The 15,750-nt window shown below is 49.7% G+C and overlaps 2 protein-coding genes across 2 annotated transcripts; both read right to left on the bottom strand.

Annotated features, from left to right (window-relative positions):
• Positions 1–1,865: 1,865 nt before the first annotated feature.
• On the bottom strand, positions 1,866–2,389 carry LOC125549050 (defensin Tk-AMP-D3-like). Its single transcript, XM_048712546.2, has 2 exons — positions 2,207–2,389; positions 1,866–2,110 (listed from the first exon to the last, which is right to left on the bottom strand). Exons 1-2 carry the CDS (start codon positions 2,259–2,261, stop codon positions 1,941–1,943), a joined length of 225 nt encoding a protein of 74 aa, XP_048568503.1. The 5' UTR covers positions 2,262–2,389; the 3' UTR covers positions 1,866–1,940.
• A 1,181-nt stretch (positions 2,390–3,570) lies between these two features.
• LOC125549048 (defensin Ec-AMP-D1-like) lies at positions 3,571–4,073 on the bottom strand. The gene is made up of 2 exons (XM_048712545.2): positions 3,917–4,073; positions 3,571–3,824 (listed from the first exon to the last, which is right to left on the bottom strand). Exons 1-2 carry the CDS (start codon positions 3,969–3,971, stop codon positions 3,649–3,651), a joined length of 231 nt encoding a protein of 76 aa, XP_048568502.2. The 5' UTR covers positions 3,972–4,073; the 3' UTR covers positions 3,571–3,648.
• Positions 4,074–15,750: the final 11,677 nt, after the last annotated feature.

Below are 15,750 nucleotides of genomic sequence, written 5' to 3'. Positions count from 1 at the left end.
ACCCCCACCAGTCTTGTCGTCTCCGGCTCGTGCCTGGCTGGCTTGCCGCGGATGGCGCGGTGTGTCGCCGTTGGCGAAGCCGATAAGACTCTGGATGGTGGCCCTCCAATCGTCGATCTTGTCCGCCGTTGGAGGGTAGTCTAGGAGCAGCTGAGCTCGCGCCAAAACTTCTGCTGCAGTGGCGGGTGGTGGTGGCGAACGGTGCAAGGAGCGGGATATGCTCGGACTTCTAACTATGTTAGAAGGAGCAATATCCTGTCCAGGCGACCGTGCCTCGCTCGTGCCAGCATGTTGGCGTACATGGTGGTCCTGAGCGCTCCGAGACCCACCAGCTCGATCTTGGTCTAGCAAACGCATGGTACCGTGAGTACCATGACGCTGCCGGTCCCACGCCTCCTGAGACGGGCGCGGTGCATGTACGGACGCCGAGGTCTTGGAGTGCGCCCGGTCGTTGTGGGAGCCGGCCACGCCGCCGATGGGCAGCGCAGCCGTGTCCTTGGACCTGGCAGCACCGTGAGCTCCCTCGTCGACGCGCGTTCTTCCGCCGGCGCCCGCCCCATCAGCCGTCTGCTCCAGCGATGGTGGGTTCGGCGCGGACGGAGCAGCCGCCTCCGAAACCTTCTTCTTCGGCGGCATGTTGATGAAGATGATGAAGATCTAGCTCGCGAGAACGCCGGATCTGGTTCACACAACTTCGACGCCCCCTACCTGGCGCGCCAAAGATGCCGTGGTGCTGATCCACGGGCACCTATGGGACCGGCGGACCGGGTCCCTTTCGGTTCGGCGGGGGCGGAGGTCGTGCAAAGAGCTGATCGAGGCGAAGCACGCGAGCGATTTACCCAGGTTCGGGCCGCACGGATGCGTAAAACCCTACTCCTGCTTTGTGGTTTGTATTGATTTCTAGCTCGGGAGCGCGGAGTGCTACAGTGCACTTCAGCAGCTAACGAGACCGAGCGTGAATGTTCGAACCCCCCTCTACGTTGCACACGGGCCTCCTTTTATATGCTCAAGGGGTTACCGACAGGTGGCAACGGAGGTAAAGGGCAAAAATGAAAAGGTGCTGTGGTAGGCACAGCTACCTGCTATAGTATATCATACCTAACCCTGACGGCAGGGGACAAGGGCCTTAAATGCCCGTCTATGTCGCCTAAACAGTGCGAAAAGGGACCGCCAGGGACGCCACCGTTCGCCACGATGGCGATCTTGTTAGCGCCGCTTGCCACCGCACGCCGCTGGCTGCACAGCCTCCCGCCACGTACGCCTGGAAGGGCCCCAGAGCGACACGTTGGTGGATGTGCTGGAGCGCAAGCCCAGGGAGGTGGTTTGCCGCGGCAAGCGCCTTGCCGCTGTCGTTGTCTTGTCGCGTCCGGGAGCTTGTCGCTCACCGGGCCTTGCCGGGGCGCGTGGTGCGCCGCGGCAAGTTCCTTGAAATGCCTTGGGTGGTCTTCCCGGCAAGCTCCTCTTGCCGGGGTCTTGGAATGCTTTTGTTAGCCTTCCCGGCAAGCTCCTCTTGCCGGGGTCTTGTCTTCTTGGCTTGGACACTTTGTTCTTGAATGGCTCCAAAGGAACCACGGAGGACCTTGGCGGTCACCCGGCAAGCCTTGCCGCGGAGCGCTGTGACTGCACATGCACAAGTTCGGAATACTAGGGTACCCCTACTCTAGTACACCGACACCCACACTGTATTTCTCTCTTTCATTTTTTTTTGCGGGGGTATTTCTCTCTTTCATTGCTTGTTCTATCCGCGCGACTTCTCTATTGTGGGTAGCTTGAGAGGTTTCCTGGCGTGCTCATTTACTTGTAACCGTTCATGAATCTCAGACGAGCATCAGTCACAAATGCATATGCTTGCATACACACATACATGGATATAGATCTACTATTATTTATTCAATTTTTATTACACAAAAGCATGTACGCAATAGACAAATCAGGGCCATCTAGCAATCCTTGTAGCAGGAACATGCAAAGCCCTTGCACTTGCCTCTGGGGAAACCCTCGGTCAGGCAAACACTTGCACAATTGTCATTGCGCACGCACATCCCCTTGAACTTGTAGCTCTGTGACTTGCAGTCCCTCGCCAAAGCTACTTGCACTGGTCCCTGGTCCTCTACATGCACGGGGCAAAATTAATAAAGCAAATCAGTCATCTCACATATGTAATTTTAGCAGTATTGTGAATTATCTCAAACAATAACATACATACCAATAGCCACAAGAAGCAGGAGGACGACCACAAAGACTTTCATGGAGAGATCCATGAGATTTCTTATGGAGGACTAAGAGGATGGTATGACAGATTTAAGACCTTCAAGACGAATTGTATAATAGCTGGATGTACAGGAGGGAGGGGGCTTGTTATATACTTTCATCAACACATAGATTTCTCTCTTACTTCGAGTCTAAGCGAGCAGAGTTTTGTAGGGCAGTGTAACTAATCACCAATTTTTATATGGTAGCCTAACAAATTACCCACTTTTGTAGGGTAGTGTAACTGACTGCTCGCAAGAAAAAATATGTGAAAATAGAAAGAGTGGCCATGCCATGCCCACGTGGCAGCAACGGGACCCACTTAAGGTTAATGATGAACTCTCATGCTCTTCAAGTCCTCTTGGCATGGGAATTAAATAGCATGGTGAATTCGTTGTTGATTCTCGATTGTTTTGAATGTTGCTGTAACACCCCACAACTACATATGCGCTCACATAACACATGTATCTATCTATATCCATATCCATATCCATATCCATATCCATATCTATACTTCTATATTTATATCTATCTATATCTACATTTATATATTTATATCCATCTATACTTATACTTGTTAGAGTTGTGTCAAATATTTTGTATAAGGTAGGTTACAGTTGGACTCTAAGTCGTATGGTGTATAGATAGGGTACTGAGTTGTGTTCTAATAGGACATTTCTATTCTATGCCTCTTATATAATGTATATGTGGAGGTAGACACACGATATAATCTATGTCAATATAATAGCACATGCACGCAGGGGGGGGGGGGGGGGGGGGGGTTGCCGGCACCCGGTGGCTGGTGTGCGGTATTGTGACGGTGTCACGTTGAGGAGCGCATGTACTCATGTCCCAGGTGTAACCATGTTTGGTGAAGCTCGTTAACAAATCTTGGTGTTGTGTCACGTATAATTGCTTGGTCCTCAGATGATCGACGATGCAACTAAGATTATTCTAACAAGTGGTATCAAAACTAGTTGTTCGAAGGTCGTTGGTTGTTGATATAAAGGAAGGAGTTGAGCGAAATAATTATAGATTATCTATCTACATTGAGATGATCTAATATGGATCCCTCAAGTCTCTACCTTTCTTCAGATCATATATCCGTCAAGCTTTGTTCTGATTATTATACGATGTAATGGCTTGCCAGCTAAGCCTTGTCTTCTTTTGGGTTCCCCGCACTATATTCCGCTCTTTCATGGCTCATTCTATCCGTGCGACATCTCTATCGTAGTTAGCTCGAGAGGCATCCTAGGCGTGCTCGTTTACTTGTATTAGTTCACGAATCTCAGACGAGCATCACTCACAGAGGCATGCATAGATACATAGATATAGATCTATTATTCTGTTATTAGTTATTACACGGAAGCATACATGCAATAGACAAATCAGGGCCATCTAGCAGTCCTTGGTGCAGTAACAACGGTGCCAAAAGCCCTTGCACCTGCCTCCGGTGAAACCCTCGACCAGGCAAACACTTGCACAGTTATCATCGCGCGCACACATCCCCTTGAACTTGAAGCTCTTTGACTGACAGTCCCTCGCCAAAGCTAGCTGCACTGGTCCCTGGTCCTCTACACGGGGCAAAATTAATAAAGCAAATCAGTAATCTCACACATATAATTTTAGCAGTATTGTTAATTATCTCAAATAATAGCATACGTGCCTGCGGTCACAAGAAGCAGGAGAACAACCACAACAACCTTCATGGAGAGATCCATGAGATTTCGTATGAAAGTCTAAGAGGGTTGTATGACAGATTAAGACCTTCAAGATGGATTGTATTGACAGGTGGATGTAGAGGAGGGAGGGGGACTTGTTATATACTTGCAGCAAACACATAATTTTCTCTCTTGCTTCCAGCCTAAGCGAACATATTTTTGTAGGGTAGTGTAACTAATTATCAATTTTTGTATAGTAGCGCGACAAATTGCCCACTTTTGTAGGGTAGTGTAACTGACCGTCCAAAAGAAAAATCAAGGGCGGTGTAACTAACATGTGGAAATAGGAAGGTTGTCAAAAAAAACATGTGAAAATAGAAAGAGTGGCCACGCCATGTCCACATGGCAGCAAGTAGACCCACTTAAGGTTAATGATGAACTCTGATGCCCTGCAAGTCCTTTTGGCATGGAAATTAAATAACATGGTGAATTTGCTGGGAATTAAATAGCACGGTGAATTCGTTGTTGATTCTCTTGTCAATTTGGTTGTTGGTGACACCGAGTCCAACACACCACCACCACTATGCGCTCACGCAACACATCTATCTATCTATCTCTATCTCTATCTCTATCTCTATCTCTATCTATATCTATACCTATTAATATCCATATCTATCTATCTATTCTATATCTATGTATGCTTATACTAACTAGAGATTCCCTAGAAATTCTCATGTTAATCAAAAATGAAGAGTCATTCATCTATTGGGACCGATTTACTGCATGGAGATTAGCCTGTATGATTCTCAGCCAAAATTCCCATGCTAATTAGAAAATTTAACGAAATCGCCCATTGAATCTGTGTGTTATGTAGCTGTAGCCATCAGACGGAATCCCTGATGAAGCCCCCATGAATATTGCACATGCACGCCTCTTTACAAAAGAACCCTCTCTACCCCATTGTCCCGTTTTCCTCCCATGTTGCCTCTCCATGCCCTAGAGACTCTCGTCCTTGACCTCAGTGTTCCATTTGTGTTGCAATCCAATCTCTCCTCAGTCCCCTTCCTCCCCAACCTTTAGACCTCCTCTTATTTCAAGTTTTCAAGTCCAGGATGGTTGATGCATCTAATGAGGTGGTGTATACACGATAGTTTGAAGAAAGGAGGCCAACCATTGATACTTGAGGCTGCCGAGTTGAGGAATACTTTAATTGATTCTTGAGGATATTGAGTTGAGGAATTACGTTGGACCGGTGGTATGAAAACTCACACTTTGAAATCCCAACCCACCGGTAAGTAACCCCGCATCGTTAAACCCTCCTCTCTAGATGCATGTGGTCACAAGAAGCAGGAGAACGACCACAAACAACTTTCATGGACAGATCCATGAGATTTCTTATGAAAGACTAAGAGGATTGTATGACAGTTTAAGACCTTCAAGATGGATTGTATGAAAGATGGATATAGAGGAGGGAGGGGGCTTCTTATATACTTGCAGCAGCACATGGATTTCTCTCTTGCTTCGAGGCTAAACATCTCACTTTTTTAGGGTAGTGGAACTAATTACCCACTTTTGTAGGGTAGTGTAACTGACCGCCTACAAAAAAATTCAAAGGCAGTGTAACTGGCATGTGAAAATAGGAAGGTTGTCAGAAAAAAATATGAAAATAGAAAGAGTGGCCACACCATGTCCACGTGGCAACAACTAGACCTTTTTAAGTATTCACAAAAAACAACTAGACCCACTTAAGGTTAATGATGAAGTCTCATGCCCTGCAGATCCTCCTGGCATGGGAATTAAATAGCATGGTGGATTTGCTGGAAATTAAACACCACTATCTATCACTGTTAATTCTCGTTGTTCTGGATGTTTGTGTAACACCAAGTGCAACACCGCACCACCACATCCGCGGTCATGCAACACATGTGTACTACTCTACTAAAGATTGAAATGGTTAAGTTTAAAGATTGATGAAATTATCATAGACGTCTCGTTGTCCATAGATACACTGCGTGTCATTGAAAGAATAATCTGTTTTTAACAAGATAAATAGAATGTCAAAACATCCGGCGTAGAGCTAAGAAAAACTCCACTAACCACTCGAGTAGAGCTTGGTTGTGCAACTCCCCAAACCCCCATGCAAGTACTGGCAAATCAGCACAAGAAACAATACTAGCTGAGAAGGCTGCTGCTTACCAAATCTGAGGATAAAATTTAACCTGAAAAGGCGAACTAACAAAGGGGGAGTCCACCAAATTACATAATTACTATGCCCTTTATGGACCAGACCACACACACAATCAAAATACGAAGGCACGAAACATTCTGATTGACAAGTCATGAATTACAAAGACAGTAGCTACATAGCGAATTGAAGAGACAGATGATGAAGGACGTGCTACAAGGAAGCAACTAACATGAGCATGTAGAACAGCAAAGCTAGTCATGCTGAAAGACCTGAAGATATATAAGAACTGGCTCAACCAGTGGCAGATTTAAGAAGCAAAACCAGAGCTACATGGCCGTGGTTGTCCCTTGGAATTTGCCCCCGTCATCTCCAGCTCCTCCCTGCTTGCCTTGTCTGCTCTTCTTGGCCCTGACGAAGCAGAAGCACGCGCAGCAGGGGCACTGGAACAGGAGCTTCATACCGATGATCCGCAGCCTATGATGAACGACTTTGCAACTGGCAGATCGAAGCTGGGGCGATCTCCCTCACGCACTCTCACCCAAGCAAAATTATGAATGTAGATGGATCTGAATCTGATCTGCCTCACTCAGACTCACAGTCACACTCCAGCTATATAGCCGCCTCGAGCCTTGGCACTCACACGCTCCGGCAGCTGCTGCCTTGAGCCTTGGCACACACCACACACACTCTGATCGATGTGGTTCCATTTTAAATGGACGCAAATGGATCCTGCCCATGTGCCCCTTTTTTCCTCCGTGGAAGAAGATGGCCCAGTCATAGACAGACAGGTAGTACATCTGTTTGTTAGCCCCCTAGCCCATGGTTGAACATTCATATGTTCCTCTGTACGTAGCATTCCCTGACTCACTTTTCTATGTAGGTTACTGTTGGGCAACATGAGCTAGCTAGCTAGCTTGCTAGCTGCTTTTCGTGAGTGGACGGCACGTACGTCAAGCAAGATGGCTTGCTAGTTACTGTACTTGCCATCAGTTACTAAGTGTGCATTAGTATAAGCTGAGGGGTCTGCCGTGCATGTTGCTGCATGTGCCATGCATGCATGCCTGTCCCTGGCGTTGATGAAGGCAAAATCAAGCTAGGCAGGAGACTGAGCAAATATATAATCTAGTCCCTCCGTTCCTAAATACTTATCTTTCTAGACATTTCAACAAGTGACTACATACGGAGCAAAATGAGTGAATCTACACTTTAAAAAATATCTACATACATCCGTATGTAGTAGTCATTTGAAATGTCTAGGAAGACAAGTATTTAAGAATCGGAGGGAGTAGGAGAGAGAGAGGGCGATTGCTCAGATCAAAGCAAAGCAGCAGACATGCCAATTGCAAAGCAGTACTACAACTGCACGTTGCCGGTCAAAAAGGCTGTGTGCGCGCACCACATGGATACCAAACTATTGCACGGAGGCTGACAGACGGTGTGACCGGCCCTGTGATGGTTACCTGTATATATCGACTTCGGCTAGCTGTAGGTCCGTCGGTGGCCAATCTAATTGGTCCGCAGTCTCTGCAAAGGCGACGCTGCATGCCTGCTGCATGCAGCACGAGAATGCAGGTGGCAATGATCGAGCCCGTCCCGTGTATGGCGTGACCGTTTTGGCGGGTAACGAGCTATGATACACGGGCGAGCGATCAATCGGAGATTACATGATAAGTACTACAGGCTAATCTTGTGTATGTACCTAGCTCGCTGATTGGTGGCGGTTAATCAATCGGCCGGCCGTGTGGTTCGATGCGCATGCATGCATGTACTGTAGCACCATGGACGGAGAGGATGGGGGCGTTGGAACCACCGTCTACTTGCGATCGGTCGAATGGCCGGCCGATCACGCGCGCACATGGCCAGCCTAGCCACCACGCGCGGCCCACTCCGGCCCCTGTGGCTGTGGCGCGTACGGTCGTGCAGACGTGCAGCGTGCGCGCGTCCGTCCACCCCGTGTCCCCCGCGCGCGAGCGCGCTCTGCTCTCCGCATGTGTGTACGTGCATGGGGTGCCCCTCGCAGCGCAAGCAACGAATACGTCGCCGCGGATCTGGTCTCGCTCAATCATCGGATCGATCGGTTAGAAGCGGTTGGTTGCCTCGTCCATACGGTACGTACACACATGCATCTTTAACCAACTGGTGATTGAGCCAGTACGATACGATCCATATGCTCTTTTATACGAGGAATATTGTTTTTTTTTTGCGTTCAGAGGAATATTGTTGTTGTTGTTGCCGCATCGTCATCGTACCACTCCCTCTACAGAGGGAGTGCTTACGAACGAACGAGAGTGGATGATGACGATGTTATGCGAAATGTGTGGCCTAATTAAGCATGCCAACGATTTCATGCGTGGTGCAATTTCATCACCCCTCATCTACTTGCCGGAAATTTTGGATAGGGAGCCAAGCGCCCAAGCCCTGATCGTCGTGGCAGCTGGAGCCCCTCCACCTTCCAAACTTTATGACAAGCAGAGATGTACTTTAAGGGCGTGTTTGGTTCCTGTTTGGAACAGTAGCTGCATTGCATACACATCTCAACCCAGTTTGGCTCTGAAAAAACAACCTCATATGCAACATCTGCGAGTTGTTTGGTTGCCTGCATATGGGCTTCCTGCATTAGGGGATCAACTTTGGCATGTTGTTTGGTTGCCTGCATTGTCTCAGCGCATGCAACTACACGTTGTTTGGTTGCCCCGCATGGGGTATGATTAAGAGTTAGCACTTGCAGTTAGCACACAGGGCTAAGAGCTAGCAGAGGAAGGAGGAGAAGAAATGCAGTGTGCTCGGACCATGGCGACTGCGGTGGATAGTGGCCGTGGCGCCGTGTCCGACATGACGAGCATGGAGTCGTGGACGAGCGACCCCGCCGGCGGCACGGCGAGCGACACCGTCGGTGAACTAGTTGCGGTGCTCGCGCAAAGACAGTGGGCAAAGAAGGAGAATGCAGTGCTCGAGCCATGGTATCGTCAGTGCAGTCGACGAGAGAGGAGGCCGAGATGATCGATGCTGGAAACGACTCCAGTGTAGTAGGGCGAGAGAGAGGAGGCGAAGATGATCGACCCCGTCGGCGGCGCGGCGAACTGCGGTGTGCGCGAAGGCAGAGGACACAAGAAAGCAGTGTGCGCGCCATTGCAGCGTCAGTGCAGTAGGAGGACGACAGAGAGTAGGCCGAGATGAGCGACGTCGGAAACGACTCTACTGTAGTAGCACGCGGGCAAGGAGATCAAGGGGAAGGGCTTTGGCGTCGAGAGGTACGAATAGGAGGGCTCGGGGCAGAGGACAGAGGAGCTTGACATGGCGGCGTCAGTGCAATAGACTGCTGTTGAAAGAGAGATTAAGCTACGATCGTCGAAACCAAAAACTTAAAACACGAATGTTGTGAGGGACTGCGAGATTATGCTGCTCGTCAAAGGAAATTTCAAATGATCGATCGTGCGCGACAAATCTGACAAAATTCGTCCAGAATAGCTCCAAAAGGGAACACGAGATTAAGAACTTACGGCCGACGAAACTACGAACCGATCGCCTGAATGGAACCGTAGCATCGAGGTGCATCTTTTTCGTGTAGAGCTTACCTCGAATCGAAGCACCGTAGTGTAGATCAGAGGGAGGAGATTAGTCAGGAGCTTACTGGAGGTTGAAGAAGAACTCAAGTAATCACCTCGCATCCCTCCCGTCTCCACTCGTGCAAGGGCCCACCGGCTTGCGCTCGCCTTGGCCTGGCTCGCGAAAAACTGCCGATTCCTTGGTTTCCAATGAGCCAGGCCTATAGGTGCTTTAAGTTTCATGCTATGCAGGCCCAACAGGAAAACCAGGCAACCAAACAGCCCGTTCCTTTCCCGCGCGGGTCTGGTTGGGCCTCATGCCAGCAACCAAACACGCCCTAAGTGCATCTCCAAAATGGACCCTCAAACCATTCGTAATCATCTGGGCTGCATGATTCAGACGTGTTTCGTCATCCAACGCGGTCCTGTATCGATCCGCCAAGCGATCTGGATGCACCTTTTTCCACAAAACCAAGACAAACTTAGGGCCTTTGTGAGAGTTCGGACAGCACACACATAGGACTCCGACACCCTAGACCCGTCCAAAAACCCACCAAAATCCCTCTTAGACCCCGTGCTTCCATCTTTGCATTTTCTCTCCTTCCCATTTTCTCTCTTGTCTTCGCTGCCGCTCCATCACCACGCCCGCCACACCACACCCCTTCCGAAACTCGATGTGTCTGCCACCTCCAATGGTACACCCGGGCTCCAAGCCGCTTCTCCTCCGCCGCCGTTCCACATCTCTCATTCGACCACCGCACATGTACCATCAGCTCCTACGATACTCACCACGCCTGGCAACTAATCAGTGAAATGTCAGTGCTGAAAAAATTGCCCCTTCTTCGTTGAAGCAATAGATTCAGATATGAAGTACATATACGAGCACTATGTTGAATCGCCCGATGGCTCGTCCGACAAGGAGGACTACACGGATGAGACGACGATGATGCAGGCGGTCCTTACAGATGCGGAGCGTGCAGAGGAGCAAGTTCTCAGTTTCAAAGGATCGATCAAGGGTCATCGAGTGCTCAACCGCAACAGGGTGCACGACCACTTGACGTTGATGGACGACAACTTTGCCCCCAAAGCCCTCTTCACTGACAATTTTTGTTGGCGCTTTCAAATGCACAAAAATGTCTTCGATCGTCACTACCATGGTGTTCGGTCCTTTGATAACTACTTCATCATTGAACCTCTCTGTCATTTTGGCCACCACACCTTCTCTCTTTACCCTCTCCTCCTCACACTTGTTTCCCCAGAACCCTCTTCTAACCTTATTGTGCAGTTCTTTTGTTGGGTCGGTTCGGTAACTGGTTTCTACCTTAGTGCCTTGGGCGACAGTCTTAACAATATATATGTTTCACTTGGGTTGTCCATTCAACTTCAACCAACAATGCGTGAGGGTGAAGTTTTTCTTCTCCAACTTCTTAAACACACTACACGAATAAAAACATCTCCAATAGCCGCGCCAAAAGACGCGTGTGCGCGGTAAACTGGCATTTTAGCGCGCGCGGGACGTTTTCGTGCGCTTCAGCGGAGGCGGGAAACTAGCACGAGGGAAAAGGCGGCAACTCGCGTGCTAGATTTGGCGCATCGCGTCCGGCGTGCCTATAAAATTGCAGCGCCCTCTGCCGCTTTCTCTACTCGCCGCCGACACGCCACCACCGCACCACCATGCCGCCTCGCCGCCGGGAAGCTTCGGGCTACCGCGGCGTCCACGTGCGTCCGTCCGGCATCTACTCCGCCAAGATTTGGTCGGGCGACATGCGCCTCGGCCTCGGACGTACGACGCTGCGGCGTGGCGCCTCCGGCGGTCCCGTTGGGACATGAACTTCACAGACGTGGCAACGCGGGAGTAGGCACAGGAGTTGGCGCCTCCCCCGCGGATTATCACCTACGAGGATCGTCACGAGAACCGGAGGCGGGAGCGCCGTCTCAATTTGGCCAAGATGGACGAGGAAGCCATGGCGCTGTGGAGCCAACGCTTCCCGCAAGACATCATCAACAAGGAACAGTTCTTCGTCGAGAGGAGAGCGGAGAGGGAGGAGAGGAGGGAGGAGCGAGCTGCCTATCGCGAGGACAAATGAACGCGGAAGGCAATCGCTAAATTGAACATTGCGCTAGGAGATGCGTCTTCCTGGGACTCCAGCGACGAGCAGTTCCTTGACGCCTACGCTCAGACGTCGGAGGAGGGCATCACCGAGGCAGAGTCCGAGTCGAAGAATGACGAGTAGTAGTAGCTTTTCGTTTTATCTATCTATCATAGGAGAAGACTATGAACTATTTATGCACTATTTTATATCGTAGAAGCAGGCTATGTGATGAACTATCTCACAGTTGTACTATCGGAATCAAATGTGTATCAAATCGTAGTTTACATAGTAGGCGTCAAGAAAAAAAAGATGAAATATAGCGCGTCCGCTGGAGCGGCTCGGACGCGCTTTATTTTGCGGCAGCCGCTAGAGCCAGCGCACCGCCGCACGCAAAAGCTGGCTCATCCGGCGCTGTATTCTGATTTTTAGCGCGCCGCGTGTTGGACGAATGTTGAAGATGCTTTAAGAAGGCTACAAAATAAAACATTGTCAATAATGTGTATCCGGCAACAAAACTATGATATCCGGCTACAAACTATACATATTCAACTAGAAAACTATACAAATCCGGCTACGAAAATTTGCATACATGTCCCGATACAAAACTATGCATATTCGGCAAGTAATCTACACAACTATGCATGCTCGGCTACAAAACAATGCAAATCCTGCTACAAATGATCTACATAATAATGCATGCATATCCGGCTACAAATTATCAACAAAACAATGCATATCCAGCTATAAATGATCTACACGACAATGAATATCTAGCAAGTGATGTACACACATTAACAACTTACTCGCTCAGTGATTTGCGCACCACTATGGCACCGTGCGACGAGTTGCCTTAAGTGCCTGCAATACTTCGATACGGCCTTTTGGATGGTGTACCATCGATGGTTGAGAGACTTTGATTCATGGTTGCGAATGATCGCGTCGGAGTAGGGCGTGAAATGCTTGTGCTCATGGAGCCAAGTGTGAATGTGGGCCCAAAACCTTTTGCTCAGTGACATGGATCGGATCGAGGCTGCATCGCACAACAGCTCGTCCTCTCACATGTTAAAACTTTCTCCTATACCCCTTTTCTTTGGATCGCCACCGAAATCATTCGGATCATCGTCCTCGTCGTCGTCCTCCTTCTTCCCCTGTTGTCCGGTGGCCCAATACTGTTGTTGTGTATCTGCGCCCAGATGGGTGTAGGTGCCAAACTGGTCCTGCTACGTGCCCGACTGGGTGTAGGTGCCGAAATGGGTGTAGCCCTGTTGCGTGCCCGGATGGGTGTAGGTGTCTGACTGGGTGGGCTCCGAGTCATCCACTTGCCCGCCCTCATAGCAACCTCCTCATCCGCCCCCTCATGGCTAATCTCGTACATCTCCCTATCCACGTCATCGTACGTGGGATCTCCCGCTTTAGGCATACCAGCGAGCAGCGAGCGGGCACCCATCTGCTCCATGCCCGTCGTCCTCGTCCAGACAAGCTGCGGTGATGAACTCTTCGAGAAAAGTAGCGGTGCCGCGTTGATGTCGACGATGAAATGCACTTGCCCGATGGCGGTTGCCGTGGACTACCTACCGAGCTACTTGGCGGCGTAAAAGTACGGAGCCTTGTAATGCTCCAGCCATGGCGGCGTCTGCACGGTCGGCAACAGCCGCGGGGCACCGCGCCCCAGGCCCTGACCTTCACCACGTCTGCCACCAGCACGCCCACCACCACGTCTGCCACCAGCACGCCCTTCGCCGACCTTCTGCTTTATCAGTGTTTTCGCCTTTTGCGGCCTTCGCTTTGACGCAACGATTTTTGCCGTGTTGCCGAGTTGATCTTCCGGACAAGCGTGATGCTTGGATCCTCTACCACCTCCGTCTTCCGGTAGGGTCTCATCCGGTTCCATGCGTCGGCGGTGGGAGGGAAGAGGGTGGGGGAAAAGGGCGGGAACTGGGTGGACATCGGCGGGAGGGAAGAAGAGAGTGCGGGATTTTGTTGCCGAAACAGTGCGGCCAGCTACAAAAAGCGCGAGCTGTGTCTTAGTTTTGGGTGGGCCTAGGATGTTGAGTCCTACATGGCTCGTGTCCGAACTCCCTCAAAGCCCCCTCAGGTTTGGTTCCGTTTTGTGGAGAAATTATGGCCCAGACTGCTCCCCGGAAGGACAGGGGTCAGTGTTGGATGGCTTGCGGGACTCGAACAGCTGCATCCGGACGGATATGGGCGGTTTGAGGGTTGGTATTGGAGATGCCCTTAGTTGTATCACACTACTCAATTTTGTCACTAGAAGTTTCAACTACTCCTTTCGATCCATATAACCCACTAGATACATTCATTTCAACGAAGTAATATGAATCAGAGAGAGTACTTGAAAATGTCATCTTTTCGCTAAGTGTGTTTCGTTGTTGTGGAAAGAAGCCCTCGGCACCAGTCCTACATTTTTTTCTTTGTGGACCGAGGAGAAAGGGGGCTCGGCAGGAAGAGGATTGTACCATGAGAGAAGCACAGACGTCAACCCGCTTCAAATATGGAGCATCACACCTTAATGAAGGAAAAATCGTAGTTTTCATAATTAGGCAAACGATGACAATCATGATACTATATCACAATGCTAGCCATCGTATCCGATTTTTTAAAATACGCATAACAAGACATAATTGGGTAACCGCAAATTGAGACATTGAGTCCTAGACTCCTAGTGATGCTACCGTGTGTAGCACTGAAACTTCGTTTTCTTTTATCCACTGATGAGACTTCTCTGGGTAACTAGGGGTGTGGTCTTCCCTACGCCACCGAGTCTCATCATCGACATTGCTCTCCCTCTGAGGTACACCATGGAGCCCGCTTTCTTCAGTCCGTTAGTTTTGTGTCCTCCCGCAGCAATCCTGACGGGATGCCGATATTCCTCAAGCACCTGCGGATCTGCCGCGCGGCCGCGTGCTCAAGCCCCATGCGGAGGCGACGTACGGTCCGTCGGATCAGACCGGCTCAGGCAACCAACGGTGGAAGAGGGACAAACAGATGTGTTCCGTTCGAGCGCGCCGCGCAGCGGATCGATCGGGGCGCACGCGGCGCCAGCGCGCACCGAGAACATCGCTCTCGGCCCCTGCGGCTAGAGATGTGGAAAACCAGACTGGAAATTCGCTCCGCGATTGTTGCACCCCGTTTCACTTTGCACGATACCCCCTGACCTTTCATGGTATTTGTTTATTAGTTTCCTTGCACTATTCGGCTGTAGAATGTTTGTGCTTTTGTTTTCAGATGTGTATATCACATGTGGATACAGTTGATAGAAAGAAGGCTAGGCTCTTTCTGTTTGCACATTATTTATATGCCGTATGTACGCAATGCACGCAAATTATAGTTGCTTTTCCGATGAAAAACATGGTTGCCAACAAGTGTTCGTTCGGGCCGGCCTTTCCATTATTCGCTAGATCTAGTTCCTTTAGATCAAGGTGTCTGATGATACGAACTTGTCATTCGGGATCGAGGTGCTTTTCATCTCATGTTTTGGTACTGTTTCACTTTTTTGGGGGCTATGTTCCACTTTCTAATTTTATGCACCAAACCAAGGTACCCTTAGAGCTATTGACCATGTGCCATTCTTTCATGCTTCAATTCCACTTCAACCTCCATTGGAGGCCTCGTCTCAGGTCCCGGGCTAGGCAGGTAATTGTGGAGACATGGAGTTCGGAGCTTTCTCGGCGTCTTTTGCCTATTTTAAAGGGCATGTTTTTTTATCGAATGCTTCGACTTTGTCTTCAACCTCCTCATATCCTCTTCGGGTAAAAAGAGGAACCTCTTTTCAAGTGACGTCTCTTTACTATGCTGGTGGGATCGTCACATGTTTCTAGTTGTAGGTGTGATTGGTACTAATCAACGGCGGACATAGCACCTCATATATAACGCCTCATGTGTGCTGACCTGGCATCCTCAGGTGTCACGCAAGGACATGTGGAGGTTCCCTCGAGGGTGATTCTACACGTGTGCAGTGGTGATTGGCGAACCTACGTGTAGCTCGTGGGGCCAAC

This window comes from Triticum urartu, chromosome 3A (genome assembly GCF_056163025.1).
Source record: "Triticum urartu cultivar PI428250 chromosome 3A, HENAU_Tu73, whole genome shotgun sequence".
NCBI lineage: Eukaryota > Viridiplantae > Streptophyta > Magnoliopsida > Poales > Poaceae > Triticum > Triticum urartu.
Note: the sequence above shows the minus strand (reverse complement) of the source record. Positions and strands in the feature narration are given on the sequence as shown.

Excerpts from the sequence above, each read along its gene's own strand:
- LOC125549050 (XM_048712546.2), bottom strand. The coding sequence starts at position 2,261 with ATGGATCTCTCCATGAAAGTCTTTGTGGTCGTCCTCCTGCTTCTTGTG. Across the intron at positions 2,111-2,206 it reads CCTGCTTCTTGTGGCTATTG|AGGACCAGGGACCAGTGCAA; the intron begins GTATGTATGTTA and ends CCGTGCATGTAG.
- LOC125549048 (XM_048712545.2), bottom strand. The coding sequence starts at position 3,971 with ATGGATCTCTCCATGAAGGTTGTTGTGGTTGTTCTCCTGCTTCTTGTG. Across the intron at positions 3,825-3,916 it reads CCTGCTTCTTGTGACCGCAG|AGGACCAGGGACCAGTGCAG; the intron begins GCACGTATGCTA and ends TGCCCCGTGTAG.